At 40.7% G+C, this 18,525-nt stretch overlaps 1 protein-coding gene across 2 annotated transcripts; it reads left to right on the top strand.

The window, feature by feature from the left end:
• The first annotated feature begins 11,394 nt into the window (after positions 1-11,394).
• ESM1 (endothelial cell-specific molecule 1) lies at positions 11,395-17,954 on the top strand. 2 transcript variants are annotated; one of them, XM_009894196.1, is made up of 3 exons: positions 11,395-11,695; positions 15,636-15,791; positions 17,854-17,954. In XM_009894196.1, the coding sequence occupies exons 1-3, from the start codon at positions 11,395-11,397 to the stop codon at positions 17,952-17,954; spliced, it is 558 nt and encodes a 185-aa protein (XP_009892498.1). The 2 variants fall into 2 exon arrangements, with proteins under 2 accessions (XP_009892498.1, XP_009892499.1); XM_009894197.1 differs by lacking the exon at positions 15,636-15,791.
• The last annotated feature ends 571 nt before the right edge of the window (positions 17,955-18,525 follow it).

Genomic DNA, 18,525 nt, shown 5'->3' with positions numbered 1-18,525 from the left:
TGTATGTTCAATGTGGGAATCTCTTCTTTTTTTTAAACAAACTTCTGGTTCTCAGTACAGGGGGTGGCATTATCTATTGTCAACAACTGTTGTTTCCTGAAAGTGCAGTGATATGTTTGGAGCATGGATTGCCTCCACAACTCCTAGTCAAAGTCTTTGCTTTATCTTCTGAGTACAGAACCGCCTGCCATCTAGCAAGCTGTAAAAGTAACCTTCCTTTTGGGCAACTCAATCTGGCATCAGGAAGAAACATTTAGAAAACAGAATTAAAACAAAGAAAGCCATCAGATTTTCAAGATAATTTTCTTGGATACTTGCCAAAGAGAAATAAAGATAAACTTGGAAGACTCTTTCAAAGTCCGAATAGGTCAGTTTACTACAGTCAAACATATTAGAGCAAGTAATTTTAATATGTCTGTTACATCTTTTAATTATGATTTACTAGTTTCCAAAATTTATCCTTATCTCATTAATGATCTGGGACATGGTTCGGACACCTCCATCCCAGTATCGTTATAACCTCACAATCATCTGATGACGCTCTTTCTGGATTGACTAATAATATTTAATATCAATATCTTGCAGATTGCAAGTAGGTTAACTGTAATTCAATTGAATTCAACATGGCACAGGTTGCTTCAAAGCCATTGAAATCAGTTGTGAAATGTGCATTCAAAGTCAGCCACTAATTTCATAAGAAGTCATCCAGTCTAAAACCTGTATGAAGAGCCACATCCTTGTTGTGACAAAGAGGAAACCACAGAAAGATGAGCATAAGAGCCCTTATCTTAATGAAAAATAGAACAGAAACTTACAGATCTTAGCTAGTTCCGAAGGCACAGATTAATGTATAAACAATGGAGTTTCACATTCTTATGTACATTTGTTTGTAAAAAGCAAGAAGCTTTGCCCTATTAACACACTCTCACAAAACCTTTACTTTGATAAAATATCAAACCTCTCTGCAGCCACATACAAAATTAAGATAAGCAAAAATTAAAACAGTGACAACATCAGTAAATGAAAAAAATAAATGTCACTTTAATAACTCTTAATCACTGCTGTCATAAAAAATACTAGTCAAGAGTATTTAATTAACCATTTCCATTTAAATGAATGCATGGCACATGGTTGCTGGTTTAGATTATCTTGAAAGCATGTAGAGGATGTTACCTATCAGGATGTAGTGGGCAGGTTTCTTGGAACATCTATATCTCAAGCTGTCATAACCAAAGCCCTATCCCCTATCATTCATCTTTTCAGCTCCTGTGGTACCAGATTAAAGCAGCTGCATGAAAAGAAGGGGGAGTTCTGGACTACCCCTGACATTTTCAAATGGCAATGGACCACACTGACAGTGATGTGGCTTTCACTGATTAAACTCTGGGGCATGCACATCCCATGCCAAAAGCTACAGTCCTGTCTTAGCACTGGTTTTAGCGGAGTTCATGTAGCAAATGGTCACACAGAGCACCCAATTATTCTCTGAACTGAGGACTCAGGCATGCTGATAAAGCACTGTGGAGAAACTTGCACTGCTTCCTTTCACTGGGGATTATGAGAGGCTTCGTCTTCCGAGGTGGTCCAGCCAAATCTTGTCAACAAATTCCTGCTATGTACAATCCACATCATAATGAAAAAAATAATGTGGAGGCAGCAACTGTACTTGCAGCACTGAAGATCTCACACACAGAGACAGAAGATAAACTGGTTGATACTGCTGTGTAGTTCGTTTTCTTCCTGCAATATTTCAAAGGGATGGGTTCTAACTGCAAGTTTTCTTGGGGATGCCTCTACACTAAAACACGAGTACATGAGAACATAAGTGTGCTTAAAAGTGTAATACAGGGTGCTACAGTGCTCATGATTCAAGGTACACCAGCTTCAGAAGTTATCACCTCTGTAGCCCGAGGACAGTGGTGTTTGTGCTCCTCCAGGACCAGAAATGGGCGGTTTGAGTTAACTTGCTGCCCTGTGAATTAGTTTATGGATCTGTGAAATGAGTTTGCTGCAGCAGCTATCAGCCAGGCAGCACCACAGTGGGATTTGACATGGACTGCACATCAGAGCCCTGAATTATTAAATAAAGTCAATTTGTGTGTTCTGTCTTATGAACAATGGTGTTCATCTTACCAGGTGATCTCGGCCTCATTATGCAGAAATATTGAGAGTATTTGCACAAGGTAAGAGCACAGCTGGTGATAAGATAATGCAAGAAATAGACTCAATTCTAATCGGATATTTACAGTGTTTCTCTTCCAGGCCTCTTTCCGTCCCCTTGTTTGTCCTATACCCATTTACAGAAGTTAGGGTCATGGTAACGGTTACCAGCTTTGATATTCATACTTGGGACAGTGGTTTTCAGAAGGGTTTGTTATTCCACCAGCTGTGTTGGGTTGGGTTTTTTTCCTTCTTGTGGTGCTTGATTCCAGCTTTGCTGTCTCAGGCAGTATTCATCTGCCTAGCCAAACACTGCTGGTGGCTCTGGGTGGTTTTCAATGGGCACAGACAGCAGTTTGTAAGTCTTGTTTCAGGCACTTATCTTAGGCAATAGACAAACAAAAAAATTATTTCCCTCTGTGTTGGTTGTAGAGAACAGACTTATTTGTTTACTACCAATGCTTTTTTTTTATTTTATGAAACAGAAAAAGCCACTAAAGCCAGAACTGAAGATACTATTGTGCAATTCTGGCCAACTGGCCTCATGAGATCCACATGAGGGAATATCTCATGTACCACAGCTTTGGGGGCTGTTTCCTACTGTCAACAACCATCTGTATCTGACCTTCCTCTCGGTCCCCTTTGCTGCTTTTTGACAGGCAGGAGGAGATACTTTCCCAGCACGTGGAAATAGTCTTATTCATAGTCTATAAAATTAGAGGCCAACCCCTGGCACAGTGAAGAGGATCCATAATACAGCATAGGGGGCAAATAGAACATAGGACTGGGGCTTGAGCATTGACCATCTGATTTTAGTTAATTCATCTATGAAAGTATTTCAGAAATTCTGCTTGCTTAAATAGTTTATTCTGTCAGGGACAGGAAACATCTAAAATAACCCATGGTCAGTCTATGACAATTCAGAAGATAAGGCAGAAGAGAAGAAGAATATGCCAGTATGGAAAAATGACATAGTCAGTCTGTCAGATTTGTAATTTGGGAAAATAGCTGCAGCTTTGAATAATTTACTTTTTTTTTTTTTTTTTTCCCCCAGGCATTTGTCTTAAAGGATTAAGCTCTGGGCATTTGATTAAATCACTGAAAATTAACATCAAGTTTTTGATCAAATAATTCCAGTTGATCCATGAATGAAATAAAAAAGCAGTACAACTCACGAGATTTTATGTCATTCTCTCAAGTATGCTGAACGGATATAAATGCATGTAAATTATCAAATCTCTGAGTAAGAACACAAGGTTGGGTTCGACACTTGTAACGCTGCTTAGCTATAAGACCTCTTCTCTTTTAGAAATTTATTAAGAAAGCTGAATATAATGAGATATAAGCTAAAATAGATTTGGAAGTGATTAGGCTGTTTTTAGGTTTATAGCTTATAATTCTAAGCTTTCTAGCAGTTTTGTCGCTTAATGAACCACAAACTTATCACAGGCAATGTGCAGCTGTTACCTCTCATTGCTTTCTAATTAGAGCTTGCTTGCAAACATTCCTTTCCTTACTTTGAGTAGAAAAAAAAAAAAACACAAAAAGCTTTGAACTGGCTTTGGTTTCTTTACAGCAGAGAAGATCATAACACATTGAAAGTATTACATGAAATCCCGGCCCCATTGAAATGAGTGGTAAAGCATTTTTGTCATTGGTGTCAGCGTTCACCCACAATATGTGAACCCAATAAAAAAAAAATCAAATATATGAAAATACAGCCATATGGCCAAAGGATGTAAGAAGCATGTGCGTGCATGAAATTCCTGTTGACACCCTGGGGAAACAAATGGAAACAAATGGACCTGTGCTAGATACCTCCAAGTGTATTGTTCTGGGACACCTTGACTGGTGTCACTTTTCATGGAAGCCATGATATTAATTCAATTTGTGTCCAAACCTGTTCACTAAAGTAGGTACCAATTGCATATAGCATGGTAATGCCTGAAGACCAACTGTCAAAAGTCTCCTTGAAGAAGACTCTCCACTAGTTAACCCAAAATCTCAGAGGCTTCAGTGTGGATAGACAAGATGGACAGATTGTGAGGACTGTGGACAAAAGAAAGCAATAAAGATGGGCTGAAGGGATACAGTCTTGTTCCACTCTTATTTTTAGGGCACTTTTTGTGCGTGGCATAAGTAGACTTAAGAAGAATAAAGCTGCATATAAATCAGAGAGAGAGAGACTGTTTAAACGAAGAGATGAAAATGTCAGCAGTGAAGAAAAACAGCGTACGAGGACTAAGGGTGAGCTGGAGAGATTGTGTGGTAGAGAGAAGCCAGGATAAAACAGTCACTCATCCTAAGGAAAGAAAGTGTGTGTAACACTGTGGAAAATTCTTTAATAGTTCCCATTGGTGTTCTTACCCCTTTTGGCCTTTGGCTGGCTCTTTCCCGAAGTTTTATCACCTAGGAGATGCTGAAGTCCTCTTATGGCCTTTCTGGGATCATCTAATTATTCTGGAAAGTGTTTATGCTTCATAGATGGGTACTTTTGAAAAGGAAGAGAGATTTCTTCTTAAAGAAAAATGATGATTGGTATAAATTTGATCATTTTTCTTATCTAAATGAATTAGTTCAAGTTGTTTTTTGTCTGCCAATGGCAAGGTTATTATCCTGGCGATATTGCAAAGAATACATGGAAATATTAGCTCATGAGGACACCTAACCCAAACTCAACACATTTCACACATATGACTGCAGATTTTCTTGTTAGTAACCCATGGAGTACAACAAGAACTGAGCTTTTAATAGCTTTGTCATTCATTACAGGAAATAGCTACTTAGTCAAGTCTAAACTATATACAAAGCATAGCGAAAACTTTTGCAGAAATGTTGTAAGACAATAGCTTAATTGTAACACGGTCTTCAAAAAATGTAGAAAATCACATTAATACTTAAGATACGGTTCTATTCCCAAAAGTGTATATAGAGGTATCAACTTTTTTTTTTTCCTTAAAGAGCAGAGATCAAAACTGTCTTGAGTTACAAGTAAAAGGATACTCCCCATCAATCCTAAAATATTTGATTCTAAAATGTATACTTAGGATTTGAAAACCAAATGGTGCACTTTAAGATTCTGCACAGGTATCAGGAGTAAACATTTCTCAAATGGGATTTTGTCTTGGTTATCAGGGACTGACAGAGTCAGAGTACAATTACCACTCGCATTGAGTAGAGAAAGGATAATATTCACAATAGTTGTCATTTTATTGACTGTTGTGTAATTGTTTACATCGTGACAAAACTAATGAAAATGCGTGTTCCAGTCTAATATGCTTAATTCTGCTTCTGCAGAGAACTACTGAGCATAGGCTGCATGACAATAGAGAAATGAGTGGGTATTCCTACGTCAGTTAATTATGTCAAATAGTGAGAGACAAAATATCTTTCACGTCATCTCAGGATTAAAACTGTGTTCCATATGGGCAGAATATATGCACCTGAGCACCTATGGAGAACGTGTGAAGAACCATCATTCATATCTTCTTTTCTGTTATTGATAAAGAAACCAAATGTTTGAAGATCATTCCTGAGTCGTCTTCTTTTTTTTTTTTTTTTCAAATGGCTGAAAATCAGTAAGTGTGAAAAATAGTGGCGATATTTTTCCATGTAGAAAGGACGTACAGAATCATAGAATAGTTTAGGTTGGAAAAGACCTTTAAGATCATCGAGTCCAACCGTAAGCCTGACACTGCCAAGTCCTCCACTAAACCATGTCCCTGAGTGCCACATCTACACATCTTTTAAACACCTCCAGGAATGGTGACTCTACCACTTCCCTGGGCAGCCTGTTCCAATGCTTGACAACTCTTTCTGTGAAGAAATTTTCCTGTTTCCTCTTGTCCTATCACTTGTTGCTTGGGAGAAGAGGCCAACCCTCACCTTGCTACAGCCACCTTTCAGGTAGTTGTAGGGAGCGATAAGGTCTCCCCTCAGCCTCCTTTTCTCCAGGCTAAACAACCCCAGTTCCCTCAGCTGCTCCTCACAGGACTTGTGCTCCACACCCTTCACCAACTTTGTTGCTCTGGACATGTTTCAGCACCTCAATGTCTTTCTTGCAGTGAGGGGCCCAATACTGAACACAGTAGTCGAGGTGGGGCCTCACCAGTGCTGAGTACAGGAGGATGATCACTGCCCCAGTCCTGCTGGCCACACTGTTCCTGACACAGGCCAGGATGCTCTTGGCCTTCTTGGCCACCTGGGCACACTGCTGGCTCATCTTCAGCTGGCTGTCCACCAACACCCCCAGGTCCTTTTCTATTGGGCAGCTTTCCAGCCACTCTTCCCCAATCCTGTAGCGCTGCATGGAGTTGGTGTGACCCAAGTGCAGGACCCGGCACTTGGCCTTGTTGAACCTCATACCATTGGCCTCAGCTCATTGATCCAGCCTGTGCAGATCCCTCTGTAGGGCCCTGCTACCCTCAAGCAGGTCAACACACGAGCCCAAGGAGGTGTTGTTTTAATCAGGGTGATTTAGATTCCTAAGACCTAGAGGTCTCACAAAAGAAACAGCTACTGACAAAACTATTGATAAGGTGGGGGTGTGTGAAAGCAGCGCATTGGTTTGGGCTGTGAGTGATCAGTCAGGTTTAGCACTGTATTCAGAAAAGTAAATTTTCTGAAGTACGGAGAAGGTACTTAAAAGGTACTTAAAAGAAGGTACTTAAAAGTGTGACTTTCTCACACTTTTAAGAAACACTCTAATATAGATCGTAGAGGTCTTGGTCACTGAAACTCCTTTCTTCCTCTGGAAATGTAGATGATTTGAAAGTAGTAAAAAAAAGACTTCAGCATAACAGAATCATAACCTATTTTTTCATCATTTTCCCCCACTTATATCAACTGACTATTTATTGTGTTTTGCAAACCCAAACTGGCCTGCCTTGGAGAAAATTGACCCCAGTTGCCATGTAGCAGAGCATTTCTACCACTCTGTGAGGTTTTTTTGTCTCTTGAACGTCTTCTCCAAGCACAGGAGAATTATTTGACTCCGTTAATGAGTTAATTGAGTGACTTCTGCTCATGCAGATCATTGCAGTGTTTATAAAATCACTGGGAATAGCCACACTGTGCTGAGATGGCACAGTGCAGAGGTCCTTCAGTCAGAGCCAGGCCACGACTATAACCTGTCAAGGAACAGGACTGTGCCATGTGGACTCAGCAGCACAGACCTGAAAGGTGCTCCGCTTCATTTGTATGGCCACAGGTCTGAGGGAGCAAACTCAGAGCAGAAGTTATGTGCAGTCAGTTTGGCTTGCAGCTCCAAGGCTGGACATGCCACATATTCGTATGTGGAGTTATAGGCAAGTATATTTTTAATACGCTCTGAACAAGCTATGGCATATACCCTCATATGGAGTCTTTTCTGCAGTAGCTCCTGCGGTCTGTGCATAGGTAGCCAGCCTACCCAGTTCTCTGTGGAGCACCTGGTCTGCCTGGAGAAAGGATGTAAACACCTTTTGCCTTCAGCAAGTAGGAAATGTCCCAAAGCATCTATTTTTACCAGAGTGAAGCTGAGTTGCCATGTTACAGTTGAAACAAAGAGTAATTAGCAATTCATTGAAAAGATACAAGAAAAGAAATCATACAAAGGGGAGTCCTTGCCGCTATCTCACTTTCCTGATTCTTATCATTTACTTCCTATTTCTGGCTTTTCATTTTGGACTTTGCAGCTCAGCTTCCTTTCGGTGTTTCCCTTTGAATCTTTGCTTCTCATATAGCATTGTGCTTATGGCTTTTTGTAAAGGAAGCCTGGGAAAAGGTTGGATCGTTCAGGAATGTACGGTAACATATTTTTAGTTTAGGGACTGCCTTTTGGAAATGAGCAACAAGGGTCATGCATTAAAGCTTTTCCTATGTTTAAAGAGATATTAATGCTTCCTGCTTTTCCCAACTCTACATGTTCAAAAGACTGGATAATGACAGTGGCAAGAATGCTTAAGTTCAGAAGACTGGAAGTGAGTGATACCCTCTCTATCTAAAGAGTAAAATGAGCAAAGCCTTTAAGTATTGGCCTAATGAATAGACTGCTCCCATGTATCAGCACAGATTAATCATGTATCATGAGGTATGTCATTTCATGGGGATCTTTAACAGGTGGGATCAAACTTTTCAGGGGGCATAAATACAACCTCAAGAGCCCCACACAAGCTGCTTTTGCTTAAGAAATGGATTATTTGCAAAAGAACTAGAAAATCTGTGCTCTGAAGTATTCAGCTGGAAACACAGTTCACAGCTCACTGATACTAAACTAGTTGCTCAGTTCCCTGTGAAGCATTGAACCTAAGGGCTGAAACCTTTTCTGCTTCTAGAAGGAATGCCAAACATTATATACAGTGATGTAATTATGATGTAAACTGGCACCAAGACAATTTATACTGTAAATTTGGAAAAAAAAAAATTAGTACCGATCTGATCTGATCCAGAAAATCTTCCACATTTAAAGCATATTTATACCACAAGTTAAATAATGGTGCCAAATTTTCTGGTGTTGATAGCTGGGGAAGCTTCATTAATTCACAGTGGAACAGTTTTCAAGGGAGAGCTTAGTTCAGGGCTTTACAGGATCAAGCTGTTCATTGGAAAGAAAAGCTTAATGGATTCAACAGGTAAAACAACAAAGAAACATTAAAACCAGAGGGAGCAACATTGGATTTATTTCACTAATTAATCAGTGGACAGTGTGGAAGGTCACAGTATCATTATTTCCTCTGTGATACTCATGTATAAGCCAGATCACTATCTGTTCATATTGTTTTCTTCCATCACATGTATTTTTTGATCCATTGTAATAATTTACTTTGGCTTCTAGCTCCAAGCACAGAATACATTTTCCATCTTATTCCAAATAATATTGGCTAGTTGCTAGGGGAGTGTGCTGATTTCTTTTACGATTTCTTTTCCTCACCACATCTGTGTGTAATTTTTTTATTTATTATCTCCCTAGGACACTTTCCCTGTGAGAAACCCAAACATGAAACGCAGCTCTTTCAGATCTTGTTTGGTGTTTTACACAAGGAGAGTTTCCTAAATATGTTTACAGAACAGGATTTTACCTGCTGATGTTTACTACCAGGCATAAACTCCTAAATGCATGTGTGGATGGGTCTGCACACTCCTCTGCTATGTCCTCTGAGTGAACAAGCAGGTATGAATTTAAGGGCAGGTGTGAATTAGCTTAAGCGAGACTTAAGGAACAGACTTAACATAGCCTTCCTGCTCCTTACTGCTGCAGACCTGTGAAGTCTTGGGCACTAAGTATGCAACCTGCTACTTTGTGCTGTTTTGCCCTTGCGAGCAAATTTGGCTGGGGACTGAAATCGTTACTGCCCTTAGCTCTGCTCCCGGGCCCTCTGATCAAACTTAGGCTCTCTCTTCCACTGAGGGACCGCCCAGTGGGGTTTACATAGGCTTCCAAGCCCCACAGGTTACAGCCTGACCTATTAATATAAACCAACGTCAATTTTAGTTGATGCTAATACCAGCAGAAATGGGCAGTGGTTTACATTACTCTGCTGACCTGTGAATTACAGGGGAGACGTTGGGTTTTCTTTTAAAAACCAGCTTTTGCCATGTTGTAGTTGTGATGGGGTCAGGGATAGCACATCCATTTCTAATTTACCTGTTCATTATAAGCTTGCACTGCTTTTTATAACCTTGCATTGCTATGCTATGCTATGCTATGCTATGCTATCCTATCCTATCCTACCCAGGTTCTTATACCCACATATACCAGAAGTATATGAACAGCCTACCCAAATACAACATACAGTATGTTGGTTGCCTCATCTTCTTCACAAGAGAGAAGAGCTAAGCATTTTGGTTTGGATCTATCAGTTCACATTTGCATTCATGAAGAAAAGGTTTTCCTGCTCTTCTGTATTTCCAGCATAGCTCTTCATTTCACTTGGCAGCCCACTGGCAATGTGTCCTCAGCCCACTCAGGACACAGGATTCCCAAATGGCAAACTGGTCACATACAAGTTTAGATTGAATCAGTTCCCACTGATTACAGTGGCATCAACTTTTGGTATTCAGAGATTTATTTAGGCTAGCTTTATTCCTTTTTTCCTTTCCTGTAGATCTTTCTTTGGAGCAGAAATTTCCATCTCTCTAGTGGCTCATCTGTTTCACTGAACTCTTCAGTTGTTTGCTGTTTCTTGTCAAGGCTCTGGCAGCGTGAATAAAGTCTAAGAGGGGGGAAGTTGAGACTTTTCTGTTTATTTACACTGCTTTCATTGAAGAGCAACATCAGGGCATCTCACAGAGTTAGATCTGGATAGAAGTGGTGTAAAGGGGAGGAGAATCAGCCCGTCTGGATCCACGCTAAGGCTGTGCAAACGGTGCTGGTGATGTATGGGGATTTCCCCCTTTGCTTGTGAGGTCAGGGCAGCTCATTGATCATATTCCTGAACTTCCTGTGGAAAATGCCACAAAATGCTGTTTTCTGCCTGACCTGTTTTTAGTTCTTGCAGTAATCTTTGAGTGAAATGTTGAATTAATCTCCACCTAAATACTGATTAAAAAGTACCATTTCGATGCAGGCAGGAAAAACACCACTGAAACATCTGAGCTTGGCTGTTAAATGGCATGATCTCACTTTGTTCCTTAAAGTAACTGTCCACATCTCCTTGAAGGGGAAGGCAAAGATTTATTCTATTAAAGATTATTCTTTCAGCAGTGAGATGATTCAGTGTGATTTTCTTCTGGCCACATGAGCTGTGTTAGCAGGGCAGAGCTGTCCTGTTAGCAGTGTGCCCAGTGTCAGAGCGATCCCTGTCCTGCAGGAAGGTATGCAACCTACTCTTTTTGTGTGTGTGTGTGTTTTTTTTTTCTTTTTTCTTTTTTTTTTTCTTTTGGCAGACGTCCTTGAGCATTTGAGACGGATGTGAGAGAGTTTTTAGTCCTCATGCAAAACAACCAACTAAACATAACAGATTACATCAGCTCAGGCTTTTCAATTCCTGGATGGCAGCAGAGTGCTAATCCAACCTTCATCCTGGATTTCATAAACTGAAACAAGGGAGGCTGGCAGGAGCAGCGCTGCCGGATTGAGGAAGCTGACGACGGTGCAGCATGTGGGCAACACACTGTATAAAGCTCATAAACTTGTAGGCTGATGTGTGCAGCTACCACTTTGGATTCTGTACCGCTGCTTCCCTCGGCACAAGGCACCAGCAGGCTGAGCATTAAAGCCTGCTCTTTGGAACGGAGCATTTACCCCTGCAAGACATGAAGGGCTTCCTGTTTCTCACACTCCTCCTGATGCCCGTGCACGCTGGAACTGCTTGGAGTGCGAAATACGCAGTAGATTGTCCCGAGCCCTGTGACAGTAACGCATGCAAAAGTACCTTGCGCTGTAAGCGAACAGTGCTGGATGACTGTGGCTGTTGCAGAGTGTGTGCAGCTGCTCTGGGGGAGACTTGCTATCGTACGGTCTCGGGTATGGATGGTGTCAAGTGTGGTCCTGGGCTGAAGTGCCAGTTTTACACAGAGGAGGATGACTTTGGTGATGAATTTGGTATCTGCAAAGGTAACAATATTCACTTTGCATGCACCCACTGTGGCAATTTGGCAGCAACCTACATATAGAGCTTGCCTCCTGCTTGAAAGATCTAAAATGGTATTTTTCCAGCTCAGCCCTTAGCCAAGAAGAAAGTGAAAAATACCTGCTGGTATTAAAAGGTGTTACATGTAGGCGGAACAGGGTTATTAATGTGAGAATGCTGTTTAGACCTGGGGATGTGTGTGAGGAAATACGGATGGGGTGTGCTCGTAGATGAGATTTGTGATTGGGACTTGGGAGACCCAGACACCAGTCCTGATCCTTCCGCTGATTTGGTGGGTGGCTTTCTATAAATTTCAAAGACTTTAATCCTGTGAGTCCAACCTTGTCACGGAGTCCCTGCTCCTGCTGGGCTCTCCCTGGGTTGAAGTTCCCTCGGGCACTGCCAGCTGCCTGCCCAGGGACCAGGTGCTCTCTCTGGGGTCTGGGAGATGGAGATAACAGCACTGTTTGAGCACCTGGAGATGTTGTCGTGTTTAATTCAGTCCTGCTTGTGAGGTGCTCAGCTACCCTAGGGATGTGGGCAGGGGAGGAAAACAGAGACCCTCCTGCCTGAAAAATGGGAATTACAGAGCAGGAGCTGACTGCGAGATGAGTAGCCAGCCACTGTTCTCATCTTATTCCAGGTAGGCTGCATGCTGATTTCTTTAGTCATAGACGATAATGGCATTTTTCATTTAAGAGCTATCCTCGCTCCATGCAAAAAGGAGAATCTTTAAAAGGACGGGAGGTATTAAGTTATGAAGAAGTAGGATGATAGTTTTTAAAATAAATAATATTTTAAAAAGCTTTTGCAAAGTATGAATGCAGTGAGTTTTCCTGTGTTCGTGTACCACTTCAGTAAGTAGGTACAGGTATACCTTTGAATAACTTCCTTAAAAACGGAGATGTCTTAGCAATTAAACATCAGGAGTATTAATAGCCTCAGCTAAAGCAATGACTTAGGACCAGATGCTGCAAAAATCATTCAGGCTGACTCACATACAGCGCACACTTATTTACACTGGTATTTAAAAACAAATTCATGTGAATGTTTGAGGGTGAAACCCAAAATAGTCCTTTTATTTCTAAATACTAGAATTTGCGCATAAAGGTAATATCTTTGGTGCACCCACCAGAAAAGCATTTTACTGAGATAGTGTGACTGATCTTCAGTTTATTAAAAATTGCTGCAGTGCAAGATGCCACCTATAATTCTTTTACAAGTTCTTTTGAATTACTATATACTTTTCACTGTCCACATAGGAATTTCTTTGCAATAGCACACTTCAAATGGGAAAAAAGAAACACTGAGAGACATGAGATCTAAATCCCTGTAGCTGAGTCTCCGAAGCTCTGTAGAAAATGTAAAGTAAAATATTTTTTTTCCAGTGAGTCAGTGGAAAAACTCTTATTAATTTCAATAAAGCCATATCTTGACTTAGAGTTGTAAATTGTTATTTAAGGTTTATATTCCCCATATATTTATTTGCACTAAATATTATAGGTGTTATTTCTAATTCTTTTTCTTTTTTCATCTCAGTTCTGAGACAGTACAATCTCTTTCTGTACATATGTGAATTTTATCAGGCAAAGTATGGGGCCAAGTACTGTTATTTTATACATCCATTTCTAGCTATGATACCAGATCACTCACTCTTTTTAATAACTTCCATGTTTGTAATATTTCACAGAGTTGGGATGGCTAAATTCTCTCTGATTGCCTATGACTGCTTTACTTTGAATTTGTGGAAAAATGACCTGAACTCTCTTTTCTTCAATTTCTTATTTCTAAAATGGGTAAAACATGGACAATATATGTTTCAGAGCAATTTTTTGAGTACTTTTAGTATTATAAGAGTGCATCATATTATTTTCAGTAGTAATGTCATTATTCTTCAAAACAGACTAAGGAACACTGGTACTCTGCACTTTTATTAGTAAATACCCTCTAAACCTGAGGTATAACTGTCACAGTAAAGAGCATGCTCTTGCTTTCTTAGATCACTGGGAGCTATTTGCAGTTTATTTAGGAGCAGTCTCCTGATGAAAAACATTGTCTAACAGCAAAACTGACTCAGATCTCCTTTTTGTCAAATCTGAAGAGCAGCGTCAATGCCAGGATTATTCCACATGGAGCCAAGTGCCTTGGGCTCAGGCTTGTTTCCATGCTGTTGTGCACAGCTTTGCATCCCACCTCTCCGTGCTGAGTGGCTGAGCACCTGCAATGGGCAGATTGATGTTCCATGTGGTGTACGTTCTCACCTTGTCTCTAAGGGAGGACTGTGCACACAAAAACTGTTTTGCTTTGGCAGGATTTTGTTTTGGTTTTATGTGGACAAACAGCAGATCAAAGAGTGTCCTTGCTTGGGAAGGGGTGTATGGTGAAGCTCAGTGAGAGCCTCCAAGCTGGAGGAATTCACTGTGCCATCCCTCGCAGGGAATTGGTTAATTTTTCAGTGCTTTTCATTTATAAAAGCATACCCATTGGACATGCAGGGAATTGTAAAATGTTGGTTTCATTTTGGGGCATTAGCCTGATTTTCAGATAGCCTAGGCTGTATGGCAAAACTAAATATTTGCATCGATTAAAGATGAGACTGGACAAACTGAGTAGAATAAACCTGTTGTTGAAGTTATATGCACAGAAGGAAGAATATGAGGGAGGAGGTACCATTTGTGCTTACCATGGTCATTTTCTTTCTTAAGTGTTTTGTGGGACCCTGGGCTGGATGGATCCTTGGTCCAACCCTGAATGGTCATTCATTTGCCCTTAGGAGTTGAACTGGAAACTCTTCAGGGCTTGCCATTTAAGGTTACCATGCACGCTGGATTGGCAAGGACAGCCTGGTATAAAGACCTTTCTCCCAGGGCTTCCCACACTTCTCTTGGGATGATATCTTGTTTGGGGGTGTGGAAAGGGGGATCTTGGAGATGAATTTTCCTTGCATCCATCTCTTCAGCTATGGTTCTGGGAAGATACCCTATTCAACTGCAAGGCAGAGGAAGACAAGAACTGTGACTGCAGGTTTAAACCCTCTGGGAAGTTATGTGATCCAGCACATGATATGTGTCAGCTATGGGATGGGGCAAATCCTCTGCACCTGACCTAATTTTTTTCGAAAAACATTTGGTCCCATCCTGACAGATGCCCTTTGGTGCTCCTCCATGAGCTTGCTCAGGGATGGGTGATTTGAATCAGTGCAGTGTTTGACCAGATGCAGTATAACCAGGCAGCTGTCTTATTGCCAGTGACCCCTTTAGAGAATACTCACTCTTTAGGTTGGAGATGTAGGTGAGCTCTTTGCTGTCTGCCTTGAGAAGGCAGACCTTTGCTGCCTGAGAAGCTGTTGCACAGGGGAGGGAAGGCTCTTCCCCGAGAGCATCTCCAGGCCGAGGGTGCCTTTGCTGGATAGCTCCTCAGGGTCGGGGCGGCTGCCTCCACTGAGCCCACCCGCAGCAGTCCCGGCCACAAGCCGCCCAGTGCCAGCAAAAGATTGCAGCTCTAAATCATGACAGTGATGTAGGTCAGATAATATCATGCCCAAATAGTGAATTCAGGAACTTTCTGAAGCCTTCTTCTTTTCCAAATCCAATGTTAATCCTTTAACTACATCCTCTATAATTATATACTTACCTATTTATATTGTCTTTTAATACTACAAATGTTTCAGAGAAGGATTATCGATAGCACATTGTAAATAAGTTATAGAAAAAAGAAATTATGTATATCATGTGCGTCAGGGTTTGTTAAAACCGGAAAATTCTTCTAACAAGCAGTCAGCATGCTGAATTCCTGTAGTTAAGGTTTAGCTGACCTCCACTCAAAAGTTTTTCACTTTTAAGGATATAAGCAGACCAGCTATTAACAGTGCTGGCAGATGACTTGGATCACTGAGGACTGCTTTGCTGTATTACTTTTTTTCAGAATGTCCCTATGGTACCTACGGAATGGAATGCAGGAAAACCTGCAACTGTCCCTCTGGCATCTGTGACAGAGTAACTGGCAAGTGTCTGAAGTTCCCATTTTTTCAACTGTCCGCTTCAAAGCCTCCAAATCGACGAAAAATAGTTTCACACACAGGTAAGACTTCACGGGGCAGTTGATTTTAGCAGAAATCACCTTGTATGTGATTTACTATCACGCTGTATGCTGTACACGAGTGATGTGTACTTTGGTGGAGCTGTGCAAACAGCTAACAACACAAAGTACATTTCTTTTTCTTATTGGCAGCTCCCTTAACATAAGGCAAGGAACTAGGTGAGCTGTGACACAAGGTAAAAACATGCTGAAATCCTGAGATGGGTGAAACACTTTGCAGCTGTTGTGTGTGCTAGCAGTACAACATCACCTGTGCAATGGGAAGCTATGCTAGGATTTGCATCAGTCCGTTCAGATGTGATGCCTGTAGCTGCTTTGTGTACTATAGGATTTCAGTAGGTTGCGTTTACTACTGTTAGCTAATATATGGTAAAAATAACGTATTTTTTCCATGAAGACAGAGCTTTATACATTTTCAGCTGTCAGGGAACTGTTTTATGAAATGTTTTATTGTAGTCATTTATCACCGTATCTCTGGAATAATTTCTTACCTTTAAGATTATATCTGATGCCTGCAACAGTTCTTCCTAGAATTAAAAATTGGTGTGTGAGAAAGTAGAGTGTTCTTGAGGCAGGAACGAGAGATCACTGATGGTTTTAAAGCTTGGATTAAAATTTCTTCCCCTTGTATTTTCCACCTGAAGATACTGAGGTATATTTGACTGAACAGTATTTACTCTAAATTTAAATACCGATTTCCTAGGATTTCACCCAAAAGTATCTGAATTTTATTTCTCCTCCAACCGCATTTGTGTGCCTTATTTTGATTTTCTCCTATTATATTAAGCTATCTAGGGTTTGTTGCCTTAATACATGCATTATCTTTCCCTCACTCTCTGTTTAGAAAGCAGCAGAATTCTTCAGCTTATGCTCATACCGCATGTAAAATGATGTTGAAAAAAACCTTTGCGAGATGGTCCAGTCCTGATCCTTTTGTATTTTTCTATGTGATTTTGCTCTTTTGCCTTTCCAGGTTTTGTTTATCATAAAGGGTGCTAAAATAACACGAAAAAAATATTCCTGTCTTGCTTTTTTCTGTATCTAGCCTATATTCCAAATCTTCCCAGGTGCCCTGCTTTCACCAGTTCCTCCTCCCCTTTCGTCTCCCTCCCTTGCCTTTGGTCTCAAACCCTCTGCTGCCTCAATGTTTAGCAGCTTGTCTGATTCAAGCCAGGATGAGATCCTGACCCCACAGAAACAAATGGTGTTTTTTACCCATACAAAAGTTTCACACTGATTTCTGTCCTGAGAGTTCCGTCACTGGAAGTAGACCAGGGACATTTTGGGTAGTACTGCATAGGGTGGTCACACGAGGGTTCATTTAATAGCAGTCTTCAGAGGTAGCATCTAGGACAGATCCTCAGTGAATTAAAACAGCTGTGAATGCTTCTGTATTTTAAACTGGTGTGTTTCTGGCCTGTATATTTTATAAAGACATTATGGCTAAATATACTCTAGTAAATTTAATGGTACCAGAGTGTGTGCCTGTGCATGGCAATTTGACCACCTTCACGATCAAACAGTAGGCAGATGGCCGGCATGCTTTGTCTCAGCCTAGCTAGCCGTGCAAAACAACCTCAGCCAAAGCTCAGGAATCGGTGTCAGCCAGGGACCATTTCCAGCAGACAAAGTGGGTATCTTTAACCTTTTTTTTGGAGAGTAAGAGAGTTCAGTGGCGTGCACCAGGCTATTCCGCGCCAGCTGGCCTCAGTCAGAGAATAGCTCCAGGCATGTTTAATTTACTGCTGTAGCTATTGGGGATGTGCTGCTTGGTCCCATGTCACACTGCAGTTTTACAGTGAGAACTGGAAACTGGACTTAAATCACCGGCCTTAAGCTTAAACTATTAGAAAATACATCTGGCTTATGCCATAATTTGGTAGAATTTTTGCAACTAGATCATTAGAGGCCTTCAGGGAGAATCCTGCAAGATTTGTCAGCGAAGGTTTTTCTGAAGTGTTCCCAAACCTGCGACATTGCTGCAGGACAATATTTTAATTCTCTCAATTTCATGAAATCAACCTTTATTTTTGTATATTTTCAGAGAACGACATGGCATCAGGGGATGGCAATTCTGTAAAAGAGGAATTCGTTAAGGAGAAAGCTATTCGCTCTCCGGTAATGAAATGGCTAAATCCTCGCTGATATTTACTTACACTCATAAGACTTTCAAGTGAATGCATTTCTCACAGATTATTGAATATGCAACAACACACTTTAAAAACAAAGTAGATCTATAGCATATCAAAATGTAACCTCTGAAGGCCAATTGTGATTCTGTTCTTCATGAGAAAAATGTTTACTTAAAAATAGACTGTACAGTGTATATGACTTTTGATATTTGTATTGATAAGTATTTGAACAGAGAAATGTATTGTGGATTCCTGAATGTACAGTAATATTGAAAAAAAACAACACAATTCAACCCTCATCATTTAAATAATGCCAGAGAGCAACTCTTGCAGCCTGAGGCCAGAAAAGCTCTCGCTGAATTCAGTGGACAATTTGGGTGAGTGAAACTATTGGTGTTGATCCAACGTGAAAGAAATGCACATCAACAAATCCCAGGATAGAAAGCAACACCCCCGAATTACAAGAATTATAATAACATAGGAGCAAAACAGCGCCAATTAAATAAACCAACGTTAGTCATTAGTCATTTTCTGGTTTTTGGAAGTTTGGTGACAATTGCTCAGAGATAAATAAGCCTTTCTTC

Source organism: Charadrius vociferus, unplaced genomic scaffold, assembly GCF_000708025.1.
Source record: "Charadrius vociferus isolate BGI_N301 unplaced genomic scaffold, ASM70802v2 scaffold70, whole genome shotgun sequence".
Taxonomy (NCBI): domain Eukaryota; kingdom Metazoa; phylum Chordata; class Aves; order Charadriiformes; family Charadriidae; genus Charadrius; species Charadrius vociferus.
This window is presented reverse-complemented; position numbering and strand designations above follow the sequence as displayed.